This window comes from Bombyx mandarina, chromosome 12 (genome assembly GCF_030267445.1).
Source record: "Bombyx mandarina strain Sakado chromosome 12, ASM3026744v2".
Lineage (NCBI taxonomy): Eukaryota > Metazoa > Arthropoda > Insecta > Lepidoptera > Bombycidae > Bombyx > Bombyx mandarina.
The window spans coordinates 4511599-4527684 of NC_143219.1; the positions used below are offsets into that span (position 1 = coordinate 4511599).

A 16086-nucleotide genomic window follows, 5' to 3' on the forward strand; every position below is an offset into this window, starting at 1 on the left:
AAATTCCCAAAAACAAAAGAACATCTATTTCTCCCGCACACGCAATCTAAATATTATTAACGATATTTTAATGACGACAACATCATGAATCGCTTTATGTGTTATCTAACTACTAATATATCAATCACAAAAATCGGAAAAATTCTAACTTAGTCATTTTAGTAGGAAACCACTTAACTATGTTTTTATTTTAGCTTCTTGCATAATATTGCTCTTTAATCTTAAATATAAAAATACTCAACATATTGGAGGATATTGTGATTAATATTTTTATTTGTTCTGTTTTGAGGTATGCTGTAAATTCAAAAATAAAATACTACTAACCGTTCTGTTCTGAAGATTCTTTACTTTACATAGAAGAGTCACGGGATGTCCCACAAGTCCCGTGACGTTGTCCGGAGTACTGGGATCGAAGTATGGTGCGCCAGGAGCTTGAGGCCAATCCTCTAAGAACTCTGTCCGGAATCTTCTTGATGATTCAGAAACCGTGCTCTGATCTCGAGGCCGATTATTACCACTGTCTTGACGACAAACTGCGAACCAATAATTTTTTTAAATACTTTTTTCCCAATATAGTATGAAAACTGCTGGGATTAGCAGAGGGGAAGGATTAGGATTAAGAGAGGATTAGCAGTAATTAGATTTATTCAAATATAAACTTTATGAGAGGAATACAGGGTTCATGATTTCGTATAGCCGCCAATTTTAAGTAAAATATTTTTTTCAAATAAGTAGTTTAATCAAATTACTTTAATCAGACCATAAGTTATTCGAAACGAAGACACAGTACTGATCCTAAATTTGTTTTCATCTCCTTTATGGAACAACATTTTACTATGACTTAAGCCAATCTCAGTTTAGCTATATTTTAAAGACGTTAACTTAAACATTACAATCACAATCTAGATCATCAAAGAGTTCATACATACTTTTAAACATTCATGTATAATCTTTAATAACATTGACGTTAAATTTTTTTTTTTTTTTTTTTTTTTTTTTATGATTGAAAGTTTACTGGTGGCCCGAAGGCCTTTCCAGTTTCACCAGGACAGGTGGGCGAGCAAAGGCTCAGCCAAGAGGGGTGGGATTTGCTAACAACTGCCCGAGCGCCTCCGAAGGAGACCTAACAACTCAAGAGCAATTGTTTCGCGAATGAATCTACTACCGGATCGGAATCGCGACCCGCTGAGAAGATCCGGCGAGAAACTCAGCGGGCTGATGCATGGGTTAGGTTGCACGTCGACCTCTTTGTCGAGTTCGACGAGTACGGTTACCGGGGTCCCTAAGCCTGCCCCTAGTATTAGAGCTGAAGGCATCTAATGCAAAGGTTATTGGATCTGATGGATCCGTAAGGACGTGTCTAGGGCGTCGACGGTGACTGGCTCCTGCATGATCAGGATTCGGGGAGTAGTCAGCGGCGGCAACGATAAGGCGATTATCATGACGCATAGCCTTATCGAAGTATCGTTCCGACGCTGACTTCATGTATTTCCGAATTGATTCGAGGCCCAGGTCGTCGTGTAGGTCAACGTTCCTCACGAACCACGGAGCCCCGACAGCTAACCTGCAAAAGCGGGATTGTAGGGATTGGAGGGTGTCTATGTGTGTGCGGGCCGCGTGAGCGAACACCACACTCGCGTAAGTCATGACGGGCCTTATGCAAGTTTTGTAAAGTGTCACCTTGTTCCGAAGGGACATTTTACTCCGCTTACAGATCATGGGGTAGAGTCTACCGAGAATAAACGCGGCACGGTCACGGACTGATTTTATATGCGGGCGGAATGTCATCGATGCATCCAGGGTAACGCCCAGGTACTTGACCTTCCTGGCCCAGGGTATGGGTTGTCTAAAGAGAGTAATCGGGGGTGTGAGATTCCTCCTCCTAATCCGGGAGGAAATCCGTGTGGAGCTTCCCCTCTGAAATAGCACCGCAGTACTTTTCGCTGGGTTGATGTCTATGCGCCATTTTCGGAACCACTGTCCTAGGGCTAGGGCTGCGCTCTGAAGCTTCTTCGCGATTAGGGACTTATTTCTACTAGAATAGTAAACAGTCGTGTCGTCGGCGAATAAAGCTAAATGGGTCGGCGGCGACCGGGGAATATCGTTGACGAATAAGCTAAATAGGAGGGGTGAGAGGACAGAGCCTTGCGGGACTCCAGCTGTGAGAGGTCGTGGGGAGGAGCGGGTTCCCTCGACTCGATATCGAAAAGAGCGGTTCGACAAGAAGTCCCGTATGATGAGCACGAGACTATCCGGCACGCCCATGTTGAATAGTTTGAAAATCAAACCATTGTGCCAGACTTTGTCGAACGCTTTTGCGACGTCGAAGAAGAGAGCTCCCGTGTATAACGGTTTTGGTCGATTAAGCCCCACAAGAATGTGCTCCGTGAGGCGGTGCACCTGTTGAACGCATGAGTGATTTGTACGGAATCCGAATTGTTCATCGATAAGAATGCCCTTGGATGAGACGAAGTCTCTGAGGCGTTTGTAGAGCAGACGCTCATACAGTTTGCCTAGAGACATGAGGAGGCTAATCGGGCGGTAGCTCGTCGGATGATTTTTTGGTTTACCGGGTTTATGTATGCCGATAACGTCCGCTTCTTTCCACACCGCGGGAAAGATACAGTTCGCCATAGCGGCATTGAAAATAGATGCCAACATCACGATGAGTTGGACGGGTAGAAGTTTAATAACGCGGTTAGATATACAGTCGGAACCGGGAGCCTTGCGAGGACGTAGGTCTTTGATCAAGTCTTTAACTTCTATCGGGGTGACGGGTGGTAACGCATCCGATGGTGGCAAGGAGGCTCTGCGTTCTACCTCACTGTCTACTAATTCTACATGAACAGGGTCCACGGATTGAGTGCTGGGCGTGCACTGGGTTTGCAATGTATCGGCCAGCAGCTCTGCTTTTTCGTCATCATCGAACGCCGCGAGTCGGCCTGAGGGGCCTACGAGGGGGGGCATAGTTACTACCGTATCCGATTTGAGAGTACGAGCTAAGCGGTAGTAAGAACTTTGGGAGGGCGCGAGTCCTTCTAAGAAATCAGACCATCTGGCATCTCGGACTTCGGCGATGCGAGACTTTACGTCGCGTTGTAGGGCACGCATTCGAATACGATTTTCCGCGGTAGGATACCTGTCGTAGGCGCGTATCGAGGCGTTCTTAGCTCTAAGGAGTTCCCTAATATCGTCGGACAATTTGAAGCGGTGAAGGAAGTCCTCCGCTACAACTTGTTTCGATGACCTATCTAATGTCGAGGTGATGTGTGACGTTAAGATGTCTATGGCTTCAGCGGTAACCTGAGGAGACGGGATAGAGTCCGGGTTAAACGGGAGCGATGGTGGATCAGATTCAGCCAGGCTGATGCCCAGCGTGTGCCAATCCACCACAGTCCTCGTGACGGGAACGGAATCGGGAGCGCGACCGAGCTTCATAACGACGGGACGGTGGTCTGAATCTAACTCTGAAACTACTTCGATCGAGTGTAAGCGCAGAGTTACGTTTTTTAATAACGCTATGTCGAGTATATCCGGGCGATGCGCGATATTTAGCGGGTAGTGAGTCGGGGTTAGCGGAGCGACGATATCGAAGGCGAGATCATCGACTAACGCGTCAAGCCGCCTGCCATTCGGGGTTGTGGTGTGTGAGTTCCACCTGATGTGTTTACAATTTAGGTCGCCCGCCAGAATGACAGAGCTCCCCATACCGAGCAGCGCCTCGATATCACTGCTTAGAACGATCTTATCCGGTGGAAGATAAACGGACGCGATAACGATCGGCGCGTGTCCCGTCAGTGAGATTCGGCACACTGATGCTTCGATATTAGCGAGCGCGGGAGGATCGAGCGGGACGCAATGCAGGGCTCTTCTATAGTAAATGACGGTACCACCACCACGGGCAGAGAGCCTGTCGTTCCTGACCATGTTATAGTTCGCGATTTTAGGGTCACGGCGCGCGGGCTTAAGTAGGGTCTCCTGCACTAAAAAGATATCAATTTGGTGGTCACGCAAAAAGTCAGAAACCTGATCACGTTGATTTGCGAGACCGTAAGCGTTAAAAAATCCTATCGTTACGGATAGGGGCTTTATTCTACTTATATACGCCATTGATTACCGGCGGAGTGAGGGGAGGACGTACGTATTTAATGACGCGTATACGTCGGCGTATTCCTGCACAACGGCGATAAAGTGTTGTGCAGTGGAGGCAGCGCGAATGGCGTCGCCCAAAGCGTTAACGCGCTCAAAGTTGATCGACTGAAAGAAGTCGATCGCTAAAGCGAGATTGTCGGACGCGGTCGGAGGGCAAGTCGCGGGAGAGGGACGAGTCGCGGGGGCGGGACGAATCGCGGAGGAAGGAGTTGTAGCCGTGTTCGTGTACGGCAGCGGTATTGCCCAGGCCGAGACACTGGGCACCGCCGCCGGAACGAACGCTGGCTTAGCCTGCGACGCAGAGGGTGCCGAGGCTTTGATGTCTGGGCCGGAAGCTCGGAGGCGGTTTTGGCGGGCGACGCGGCGATTTATTTTAGGGGCTCGGGGGCAACCACGGTAATTCGCGGGGTGACCCTGTGTTCGACACAGGACGCAGCTAGGCGGTTCCGTCGCGGTATTTTGGTCGCGAGCGCAGAGGGCCGTGGCGTGATCGCCCAAACACTTAACACATCGGGGGCGCGCGTGACAGTTACGGGAAGAGTGCCCGTACAATTGACAGTTATGGCACTGGCTAGGAGTGCCTTTTTTATGGGGGGCTTCGACAGCGATACCAGAGAGCCTACAGACGGTCTGTGTGTTAAAGATTTTCTTACCCTCGGGGGTAGGCTGGAGAGCGACTAGAACCATATTATATGGCTCCCTACCGCGACCGGTGTGCATACGGTGCACAGAATTCACTGGTAGGCCTTGTTCTAACAGGTCGGCTTTTACGAGCTCTATATCTAACTCTTTAGGGATTCCGCGTATTACAACGCGGAGTTCGCGCTCCTCCTGGAGCGTATACGTATGGAAACTTATACGCTCCTTACGGAGGTAAGAAGAGAGGGCCCTATGGTCGTCGGGTGTTTGAACCTTAATTTGAATGCCGTTCGCGAGGTTACGGGCATTCGTGAAATTTATATTTTTGGCCTTAAGGGCCAGGCAAACTCGATCCCAAGCTGCCTTCTCCTGAAGGATAACCGGGGGAGGGGTCTGGGTTTTATTTTGTGCCACCGGACGCGGCGACGGAGTGGCACGGGCTGGGGGCGCAACGGGAGTCTGAGGGCGGGGGCGCGACGCGTTCACGGCTTTGCTAATTTTAGCGGCCGCGGGAGCTCGAGACTCCGCGGCACGCTTCTTACCCTTCTGTACCAGGGTGAATCCATCCGTCGATGAGGCGGGGGCGAGGTCGACCTCCATGTCCGAGTCAGAGTCGGAGCACGAGGAGGCGGGTGCAGGCGACCTACGAGCAAGTGTAAGTGTTTTAGAGGGGGCGACGGAGGCCGCGGATGATCGCTCAGCTGAAACGATGGTCACGGCGGACGACGCAGCAGCTTTTCTCGCCAGTATAGGCGACACGGGAGCGGCAGGCACGACAGAGGCTGCGGTGCTCAATGCAGAAGCTCTGCACGCAGGTACAGGCGACGCAGGAGCAGCGAGCGCGGCGGAGTCCTCGAGAGGGCTCGCAGTGTGATTGGCCTTGAAGGCCAGAAACTCCGAGGCGAGCTGTGGGTGGCGAAGTCGGAGGAATTCCGCGAATACAGCGTCCATGATCGCTGAGTACCCAGGTGGGGCGGCCCCGGGTCTTGAAAACACTCGCCTTGCGGCGAGGCCCCAACTTCTCGGACCTGAGCGGTTCTATTGAACACAGGTGGCAATGCGGCGCGATTACTACAGGACAAAGAAAAAGCACAACAAAACAGAAATTACGAAAAGAAACAAAACAAATAAATACTTGCAGGAAACCACTTTGTCGGCAGATGTACCACGAACACAGAAACAACAAAAGGAAACAAAACAAATAAAAACTTCCAGAAAGAGCACTTAGTCGGCAGATGTACCACGAACACAGGCCGCGCGAACAATGGCCGGGCTAACAAAAGCCGGGCGAACAAAGACCGGGCGATCGAGTGGACGATGAGCACGTCCGCACGTGACGGGTGCCTCTATCGGAATGAATGACGTTAAATTTACCTGCAGCCCACCGTTACCACAAAAACGCAAGTCTCGAAACTTCGAATTCAGTAATGAATTTTATTCACAAGACGAACCCATAAAACTGGCTTTTAATTGTGATGAATTTCATTTCGTATCTTTTATCTTAACGTATCTCAGCGTTAACGACCAAAGAGAAATTGTGTCTTCATTTCCTCCCACATTTCAACTTCTTGGCTTGAACAACACTACACACAATAATTCTACTGCTCAAACTTCGGTCGTAACCAGCCAGGTTTTTGGCGCGTTGCGTACCAACAGAACAAAACACGTTCTCTGAAATTAGCAAAGAACTCCGCGAAATTAACTTCAATATTTCGCTGCTTTTGTTCACGGAAACGTAATCGTAAATCAAAAGTTAGTGAATATTTAGACAGCGGGCGTTACACAATAAGTAAGCGATAATTTGATTAATTTAATGAAGAAATTTACTACATAAAATAATATAAATACTCGTATTGTAGTGCCAATCGTTAAAATTTGATAGTGTTATGAAAAATAAAAAGGTATTTCTGAATAAGTGTCTATATTTTAATTTTACAAGCCTTATGAAAGCAAATTAGTGTAAACTTTACGTTTTACAAGCTCCTAAAACAACGAAATTATCGATATAAGAATAATATTTTGTTTTTTAGCAACGATCATTTGATACATTATTCCAGAATGGCATTGTCTTCCAAACTAAAAGGATCAAATTAGGTTTGAAATTTTCGGGTGTTTCAAATTTAGCTCCGTAAAGTATTCCGGAACTACAGTAACAAAACAGACAAAGCAAATTAGATTCTTCTACCGTAGCTACTTAGTACTTGTAATGTCTTTGTTCCGAGCGACTCGAAATACCCAATTTCATTATCGACAAGAATGTCGAAATTTTGATTCCATTTCATTAATTTGAATATATTCTTACTAAAATTTCGATAGCCACTTTAATTAAATTCTCCTTCCGTCCCTACATATCCGATAATGGTTTGATTCAATTTAATATTCTTTAAACATCAGATTACATTAAGCTTAATGCCATTCTCGACGTGGCGCTCAGTAAATCCGAGGCTCTGTGGTTTCACGGGCCGCGGAGGGCGCCACCAGTTGACACCCACATCGTGGTTGGAGGTGTCCGGATAGGGGTCGGGGTGCAGTTGAAGTACCTCGGCCTCGTGTTGGACAGCCGGTGGGCCTTTCGTGCTCACTTTGCGGAGCTGGTCCCCCGATTGATGAGGACGGCCGGTTCTTTGAGCCGGCTGCTCCCGAATATTGGGGGACCGGATCAGGTTGTGCGCCGCCTCTACGCGGGGGTGGTGCGATCGATGGCCCTGTACGGTGCACCTGTGTGGGCTGAGCCGCGCAACCGGGCCACTATGGCTCAGTTCCTGCGCCGGCCGCAGCACACCGTTGCCATCAGGGTCATCCGCGGATATCGCACCGTCTCCTTCGAGGCGGCGTGTGTTTTGGCGGGGACGCCGCCATGGGAGCTGGAGGCGGAGTCGCTCGCTGCCGACTATCGGTGGCGCAGCGAGCTTCGTGCTCGGGGCGTGGCGCGTCTCCCCGAAAGTGAGCTGCGGGCGCGGAAGGCCCATTCTCGGCGGTCCGTGCTCGAGTCGTGGTCGAGGCGATTGGCCAACCCCACGTGGGGGCTACGGACCGTCGAGGCGGTTTACCCGGTCTTTGATGACTGGGTGAATCGTGGCGAAGGACGTCTCACCTTTCGTCTGGTGCAGGTGCTGACCGGGCACGGATGCTTCGGGAAGTACCTGCGCCGGATAGGGGCTGAGCCGACGACGAGGTGTCACCATTGTGGACACGACCTGGACACGGCGGAGCATACGCTCGCTGTCTGCCCCGCGTGGGAGGTGCAGCGCCGTGTCCTGGTCGCAAAGATAGGACCTGACTTGTCGCTGCCTGGCGTCGTGGCGTCGATGCTTGGCAGCGATGAGTCATGGAAGGGTATGCTCGACTTCTGCGAGTGCACCATCTCGCAGAAGGAGGCGGCGGGGCGAGTGAGGGAAAGCTCTCCTCACTACGCAGAAACCCGCCGCCGCCGAGCAGGGGGTCGGGACCGGGGTCGTATCCGTGACCTGGCCCCCTAAGAGCTAGGGGTCCCACCCGTTTTGTGCGGGGAGAGACCCAGACGTGGGGTGGCGTGCTTGGCACGCTCACGGAAGCCGGGTGATGGTAGACCGCGTTCCCCCGACCGCTCTGGGGGAAGGTGTAACGCGGCGCCATCAAAGCGGGCTCTCGGCCCGCTGAACGAGGGAACCGGTGGTCGTGTCGCTGGCGGCCACCGGTCCGGCGCCCGTGGGACGGTGGGATGGATGTAATGTGCTCTGCGTCAACCCTGTCCCGCCGTTTCAATAGCCCCGACTGGGCTCCGGCCCGGTCCGAGGTAGGGCGCCGGTTGTGAGCGGCAGGAGTTTTTAGTGGGTTCAACTCCCACATACCCCACCTGCCGCGCGGGTGGGGATCCGGCGATTATCTCCTGTGGAAAAAAAAAAAAAAAAAAAAAAAGCTTCATGCCATGAAATACTACCGAAGAAATGAATTTCCTCAAAGTAGATAAAATCTCAATTTTTGCTTTAAATAATTTTAATTGACGTAATTCTTCTATTCAGACGTTATAAATGAATCAAACTTAGTTCAATCATAATTTAAGATAGCATACGTTATCTTGGACCTACGTTTGACTTGAAGACAGCAAAAATAAAATACACGAAATGAAAATCCGTTATCCTTATTTATGTTGCGTACTGGGTCGAAAGAGTTGAAAACATTCTTCTGATAAACTATCTTGAAACCTGTTTGCATGTTCCCTATACCAATATATTATTATATATATCTTAAAAATACAGCGAATAAAAAATATGATACGGAGAAACGTATGCAATGTCCAATGATTTCTCACCAACACGGAAATACATCACCATCTGGTATTACCACTGTAAAGGAGGAAATACACAAAACATCAGAGACGCTTAGGGAAGGCAGATAGGCATTTTTTTATTTCATTTCATCCAAAAAGCAAAAAATAACCATCCTTGACAAAGTTTGGTCACATCTAATAAATGTTTGACTTAGTACTCAACTACTGTGTCAGTCCTGTTTTATTGCTCTCGTTAAACATTTAGTAGCGAAATGTTTCCGCATATTAGCACCCGAAACTAATACCTTGAATGCGTGGTCCAACACTAAACTCAGACCCAACGTAATTCAGATTGTTGTTACAACATTGGCTCACCTTAGTTACCTACAATAATTCGAACAGTAAATTTTTTATTTGATTTCGTTTTTAGACTTTTTGGTTCACTCATAAATGTGGAATTAGAATTATCACATTTATTTTAGAATTGCTGCTTTCATCTCAAGGCTGAAGCTCCTATTTAACATCTGAAAGGACTGCGTTTATCTGCAGCGCATTTCAGAAGATCGTTTTTATCATGTTTTTTTATTTTATTGCTTAGATGCGTGGACGAGCTCACAGCCCACCTGATGTTAAGTGGTTACTGGAGCCCATAGACATCTACAACGTAAATGCGCCACCTACCTTGAGATATAAGTTCTAAGGTCTCAATTATAGTTACAACGGCTGCCCGACCCTTCAAACCGAAACGCATTACTGCTTCACGGCAGAAATAGGCAGGGTGGTGGCACCTACCCGTGCGGACTCACAAGAGGTCCTACCACCAGTAATTACGCAAATTATAATTTTGCGGGTTTCATTTTTATTACACGATGTAATTCCTTCACCGTGGAAATCAATCGTGAACATTTGTTGAGTACGTATTTCATTAGAAAAATTGGTACCCGCCTGCGGGATTCAAACACCGATGCATCGCTCAACACGAATGCACCGGACGTCTTATCCGTTAGGCCACGACGACTTGTACCAATTCTAAAACAAATTCCTATCCTCAACGTGTCAGAAGACTGACATAACGATTATTGTAGAGTCCTCAGCGGTAGCTAGTGTATTGGCGGTCTGGTTTTTCCTATATCTTTTTTTTATTATAGAAAGATTACTGGTGGCCCGGAGGCCTTTCTAGTTTCACCAGGACAGGTGGGCGAGCAAAGGCTCAGCCAGGAGGGGTGGGAATTGCTAACAAATGCCCGAGCGCCTCCGAAGGAGACCTAACAACTTAAGAGCAATAGCTTTGCGATTGAATCTACTACCGGATCGGAATCGCGACCCGCTGAGAAGATTCGGCGAGAAACTCAGCGGGCTGATGCATGGGTTAGGTTGCACGTTGACCTCTTTGTCCAGTTCGGCGAGTACGGCTACCGGGTTCCCTAAGCCTGCTTTTTCGATATCCTTGAACGACGGTAACTATTGACCATTGGCCAAAAATTATCCTCTTCTACTTACTGTGTTAATAAAATTGTATCTGCTATGTCATGCATGAAACACGTATTTTTCCAATTATCTACGGCTTGAGTAGAAACAACAGCTTTTTAAAGCTAACGCTGGGAGCCAATTTCAGCCACCTGACGTTGACGTGGTAATCGGAGCCCACAGATTACTTAACGTAAAAGCTACCACCCATCTAGAAACTTAAGGTTGCAGTCCAAAGGCATTTAAATAAAAAAGCTCTCTCTCCTAGCTAACAACTCGAATGCAGAACTGTTTGTTATAGCAATCAGCTGGATATCGGTAGCTAATTATGCGGGTTTATAATAATTATAGCTTGTCATTTATACTTAAAAGTATATTAACCATCTCAAATTGTCAATCAAACAACACAAAGTATGAAGACAAACGCAAAGTATGATTTTTTTTAACACAAAAAAAATATTGATTTTAAAATTTTGTTTTACTTGTTAGAAATTTAATATCAAAAAAAACCTTAACTGCTTTACCAAATATTATTATAGGCAATGACATTCGGGATGGTGGAGGATCCTATCGAAAATAAATACACACCAAACATATTCAGGTATTTAAAAACTATGATAAAATAAGTAGTAACCGACATAATAATATATAATGTAACCCTGAAAATATTATACTCAATTTGTAATAGTGTAAGGAACCTATTCATCATTTATTTATAAACCTATTTGTTGCAAAACTACTCAGCTTACAATACGAGTATACGTTTTTCATAATAATAACATAATTACTTGTGACATAATTACTCGAGATGCTATCCTATCCACACTTAAAAGCTAGAGTTAGATTACGCACTCTTATATTATTTTTGGTTTGCCGTTTTTATAGAAGTAGCCAGAATTTAGTAGTATTCTTGGATTATTTTTCGAACAAAAACCACTGACAAATTGCTTTTAAGAATATGTAAATATAGCCACAAGCAAATACATGTAACGTAAAATGTCGAAATTTCTTTTTATAAATATTTTAATCTAAAATCACAACTGATAACTATGGTATTCCCAAAATATAGCGAAGTTCTGTTCTGTCCCACAATAGGTCTAACAAACACGGTACTCTCAAAGTAGGTCAGCTAAAATAGCTCATAAATTCATCGGTTGTGAAGGCATGGCTCACCAATAATGCAGGAAAACAAATGAACCGTGAACAAGCAGACGGCACCCGCAGTGCGCGCCATCGCACCTCAGCTCGAAGGGTGAAGGGTCATCACTCCGGCTCACGAGCGGGGATCATTGCTCCTGGAACAAAAGAATATCTAATAACCTCTGATAACCTAGACGCAGACGGTAAGAGAAATGGGAATTGGAGTTTTTTTCGTTGACTTTCAACTTCGATTATAGTGTTTTGCTTTCTTGTCTCATTGTACGGTATGTTTATGTGCAATTTCCGAGGCCGTCAACTATTCAACATGCTATTTGTTAAATGTGTAACTTTCTAAGTATATGGTTTTAAATGGCAAATATATTATTTGCATACACTTTTATACGACAGTACTGCATTTAAGTGTCAGTCGCCTGTCGTGGCCTGCAACCTCTTTGACAGGACATAAGACCTACAACGACTAGACATAGACACAGACTAAGACAGACACTTGATAAGAATTCAAAAATAAAGAGGAATGGAACGAGGGCGTACGTGACTAACGGCAGGCAGTACATTTTTTGACTTCCTAAAAGACGGACACAAACGGGACGACAAGGAACGAATTGACTGTTCATATATAAAATAGACGACAAAAGAACTAATCGACCGTTCAAGTGGTCCTTCGACCGTTCAGTCGCCTCATATGGAAGATTCCCGGCGTGTTTAAATCAAGCGATGCGATCTGGTAAAGTTTAAATCTTCTAATAGGCTCAGACAAAATAAATATTCATGTTCCTGTCGTGCATTTCAAGTCCTTGGAACTACTGATTTTCATGAATAGTATGTTTCCAGCGATAATTTTTAGCACCTACTAACTTGGGTTCTAGAATACATCGCTAATCATACTATTTCCTGAGCGATACGACACATCATTCTTCAAGCGAAATTTGAAGAGTTCTCATACTTTACCGAATAGGTAGGTAACCATTAAGTATCCTTGCTCGTCATCTTAGGAATTAAAAAATGCAATACATTTTCACACGAAAAATTTCGCAATGAAAGAATATCAATGTATAAAATTAAACATCGAGGAGGTCATACGGGTAGTTACAGTGACATTTGCCTTTTACTACTGTAAAGTAATCATGTGTTCCAGCTTACGACTGAATAGCGGTTTTAGGATACAATTGAGACTTCAACCATAGGTCTTGTAAGGAATTTTTCAGGCATTTCCACTTTTACCACTTTTGACTGTGAGATCTTACATATCAAGCTAATGATGTTATAACATCCATGCTATGATAATAATTAATTCAGACCGTTTGTTGTTTCTATGAAACACTTAGTGCCAATTCAAGAAAAAAACAACAATTTTTTTTTTTTTTTTTATTGCTTAGATGGGTGGACGAGCTCACAGCCCACCTGGTGTTAAGTGGTTACTGGAGCCCATAGACATCTACAACGTAAATGCGCCACCCACCTTGAGATATAAGTTCTAAGGTCTCAGTATAGTTACAACGGCTACCCCACCCTTCAAACCGAAACGCATTACTGCTTCACGGCAGAAATAGGCAGGGCGGTGGTACCTACCCGTGCGGACTCACAATAGGTCCTACCACCAGTGATTACGCAAATTATAATTTTGCGGGTTTGATTTTTATTACACGATGTTATTCCTTCACCGTGGAAGTCAATCGTGAACATTTGTTAAGTACGTATTTCATTCGAAAAATTGGTACCCGCCTGCGGGATTCGAACACCGGTGCATCGCAACAACGAATGCACCGGATGTCTTATCCTTTAGGCCACGACGACTTCAAAACAACACGAAAATTGACTCTAAGAAGCAATTGTAGACATATATTTCTGACACAATAACGCAGCAAAAACTTCGTAGACCAAGTAAATGGGCCTCATGTCACTGTCCATTAAACAATAGAGCCATTACGTTCAACGTAATATAGAAGGGAAATGAAACAATTTGTCCTCACCAGAAGCGTAGTGTAAACAAGACTGATGGCTTCCAACGTTATACATCATATTTTAGACCCTGAGATTTTCCTTTTACGATTAATAAAGGACTTAATAAATTATTTTTTATTTCACTTTTAACTTCTTTATTTTTTAAAGTCAGACTCGGTGTACGTGTTGCCTCATTTTATTATCTGCTAGACGTGCACAATGGTTTCAAAGTCGTTAAAGAAATACGCCTTTTCTTTTAAATGAAATAATTTGCATTTTCTGGGGATAAAGTGCTGTCACTGTCTGATCCATACACTATCAGTCAGTAAATTTCTAGATGCATTAATGACATTATTAAGATTGCTTATATACAGCGTCTACGACGAGAAGACTAGGCATCTAGGACGAGATGTCCATGACGAGGTCTATGAAAAAAAAAAATTAAACAAATTTGTGGAACTGCAGTAGAGTTTTCTTGGCAAAGCTATTTTGAATCTTATTTTTAAATTTTCATCGAATTCGTAATACTTAGTTTCACGCACGGCTCAATTTGTTGATTCGGAAGTTTGTATTAAGGTTGCATGGTTTGGAAATAGCTAATGTTATATATGATAATGTACAAATTGTGTTATTTTAAAAACTGTTTTACAAGTTTTTTTTTAATATATCAGCCAACCTTTCTCTATTTTAAGGCTATATTGCGCAATATCGTAATACTTAGGTTGTCATTGATTGATAATAGATTTGGTATAAAGGATATTCATCGTACTTTCTGACTTCGATATAAAGACTTTACCACGATTTCAACTAAATACATATTAAAATTAATTATCTATTTGAAATTGCGACCTATACATTATTTATATCAAAACGGCTTAACTAGTAGCGTTTTCTCCTTTTTTTTCGCATTATTGCTATAAATATTTATTATTTCATTAAAACGTTTTTGGAAACGCGTATGTTTTATCGAACGTCAAAAAACAAATGTAATACATAAAACGAATCTGAGGCTTGAGGTGTCTGTGATTAAGGTCAAATTTCGATTATTCGAACAGTAGGAAATAATTAACTATAGTAGTAATTGAGATATAGTAATTTAGATATTCTCGAATATATAATATATATTTTTTTTCTATCTTAATCTATTATTGTTTGTGTATTTTGATCAATACTGGGTGTAAGGTCGCCGTCCTACTCATTTAGCAGCGAAGCCACTATTTGAATAAAAATTAGATCTAGAAGCTATAAATCTATATAGTGTTAAATGGACTCAATTTAAGACAGGAAGTCGAAGTTTCATGTGTCAGCCGTCGAGGTCCCATCGTTTTAACTACGTCGCGACAGAAAGGATGATGATATTTCTCCGAGTAGATTTACTATTTATGTCAATTGGCGATGGCAGTACGCGTGTATGTAGAGAGAGCGCTGTTGTCAAGTTTCCGTTAAACCCAACACCCACGGGAAGAAATAGGTCCTGCTATTCTAGATCGAAACCACACAGCCGAAACTGCAACTGCTTAAAATTAAGTATAACATGACTTCATAGAAAAAATCCATTTCTCTTAAAATTTATTTGGCGAAGCTACTTATGAGTATAAGAACAAATTATAATGAGAATCAGAGCAGGTAATTCTTTTAATTATGATTCTATGAATTTAATTACGACTACAACAATTTTTATTTACACTAATATGCTATCAAATATTCAAAAGAATTAACTTCGACTTCAAATTAAAATCATAGATTACTTTCGAGAAATCTACGCTTCATTTATTTTTACTAATCAAAAACCTAAATTTTCTTTTTTTTTTGTGTAAACAAATCTTATCTTTTTCTTATAACAAACAAAAAAAAAACTTTTTAGTTCGACGATTCTTATATCGCAACCAAAATTCAGTACCTTGATATCTCCTTAGTTCGGTACAAAGTTAAAAACCAACGACATCCTGTTTGGTTTCAAAGAACAAACAAACAAAGAACATTTCGGTTAATAAGCTGAAGTTTTTTTTTTTTACTTTGGAAATTACTCCTTTTAGCATGTTTCCCCTCTTATTTGCAAACAAGGGACCTCTGTAATTTAGGGATAGTGACAGTGTTTTACATCATCATAGGAGTCGAAGTCTCTATTGTATTGTTTAACAGCAGCCCAATCCTCCAAACCACACAGCAGCTGCACCGCGGGAAAACTAGTCAAAATAGCGATACCTGTCTTTGTAGTCTGGGTCCATTTTGGGTCAAAAGAAAATCAGAGAACTTCTGCCTACACGTTGGGGGCAATATATAGATCAAACCGGATTTGAATCGGTAAAATTAATTATCGCTCAACAACATTCGACCAAACCTAGGATGGTAAAACAATTCAATCGAGATTTACGGGCAAAAGTGACGCTGTCCTTACATATTGATTGATTACACAAGCCTACATTTTTTTGGGTTTGATGTTACTTATCATCAAGATCATTCTTTCAGCGTGAAAG

General features: G+C 43.9%; 1 protein-coding gene across 1 annotated transcript in view; it reads right to left on the reverse strand.

Annotated features, from left to right (window-relative positions):
- Positions 1 to 16086, reverse strand: part of LOC114243095 (zwei Ig domain protein zig-8) — a 60147-nt gene that overhangs the window by 23294 nt on the left and 20767 nt on the right. The window contains exons 2-3 of the mRNA XM_089731827.1: positions 11681 to 11802; positions 325 to 533 (exon numbers count right to left, since the gene is read on the reverse strand). Of these exons, the coding sequence (XP_089587953.1) occupies positions 325 to 533; positions 11681 to 11741 (270 nt within the window). The 5' untranslated portion in view covers positions 11742 to 11802. The remainder of the gene's footprint in view (positions 1 to 324; positions 534 to 11680; positions 11803 to 16086) is intronic.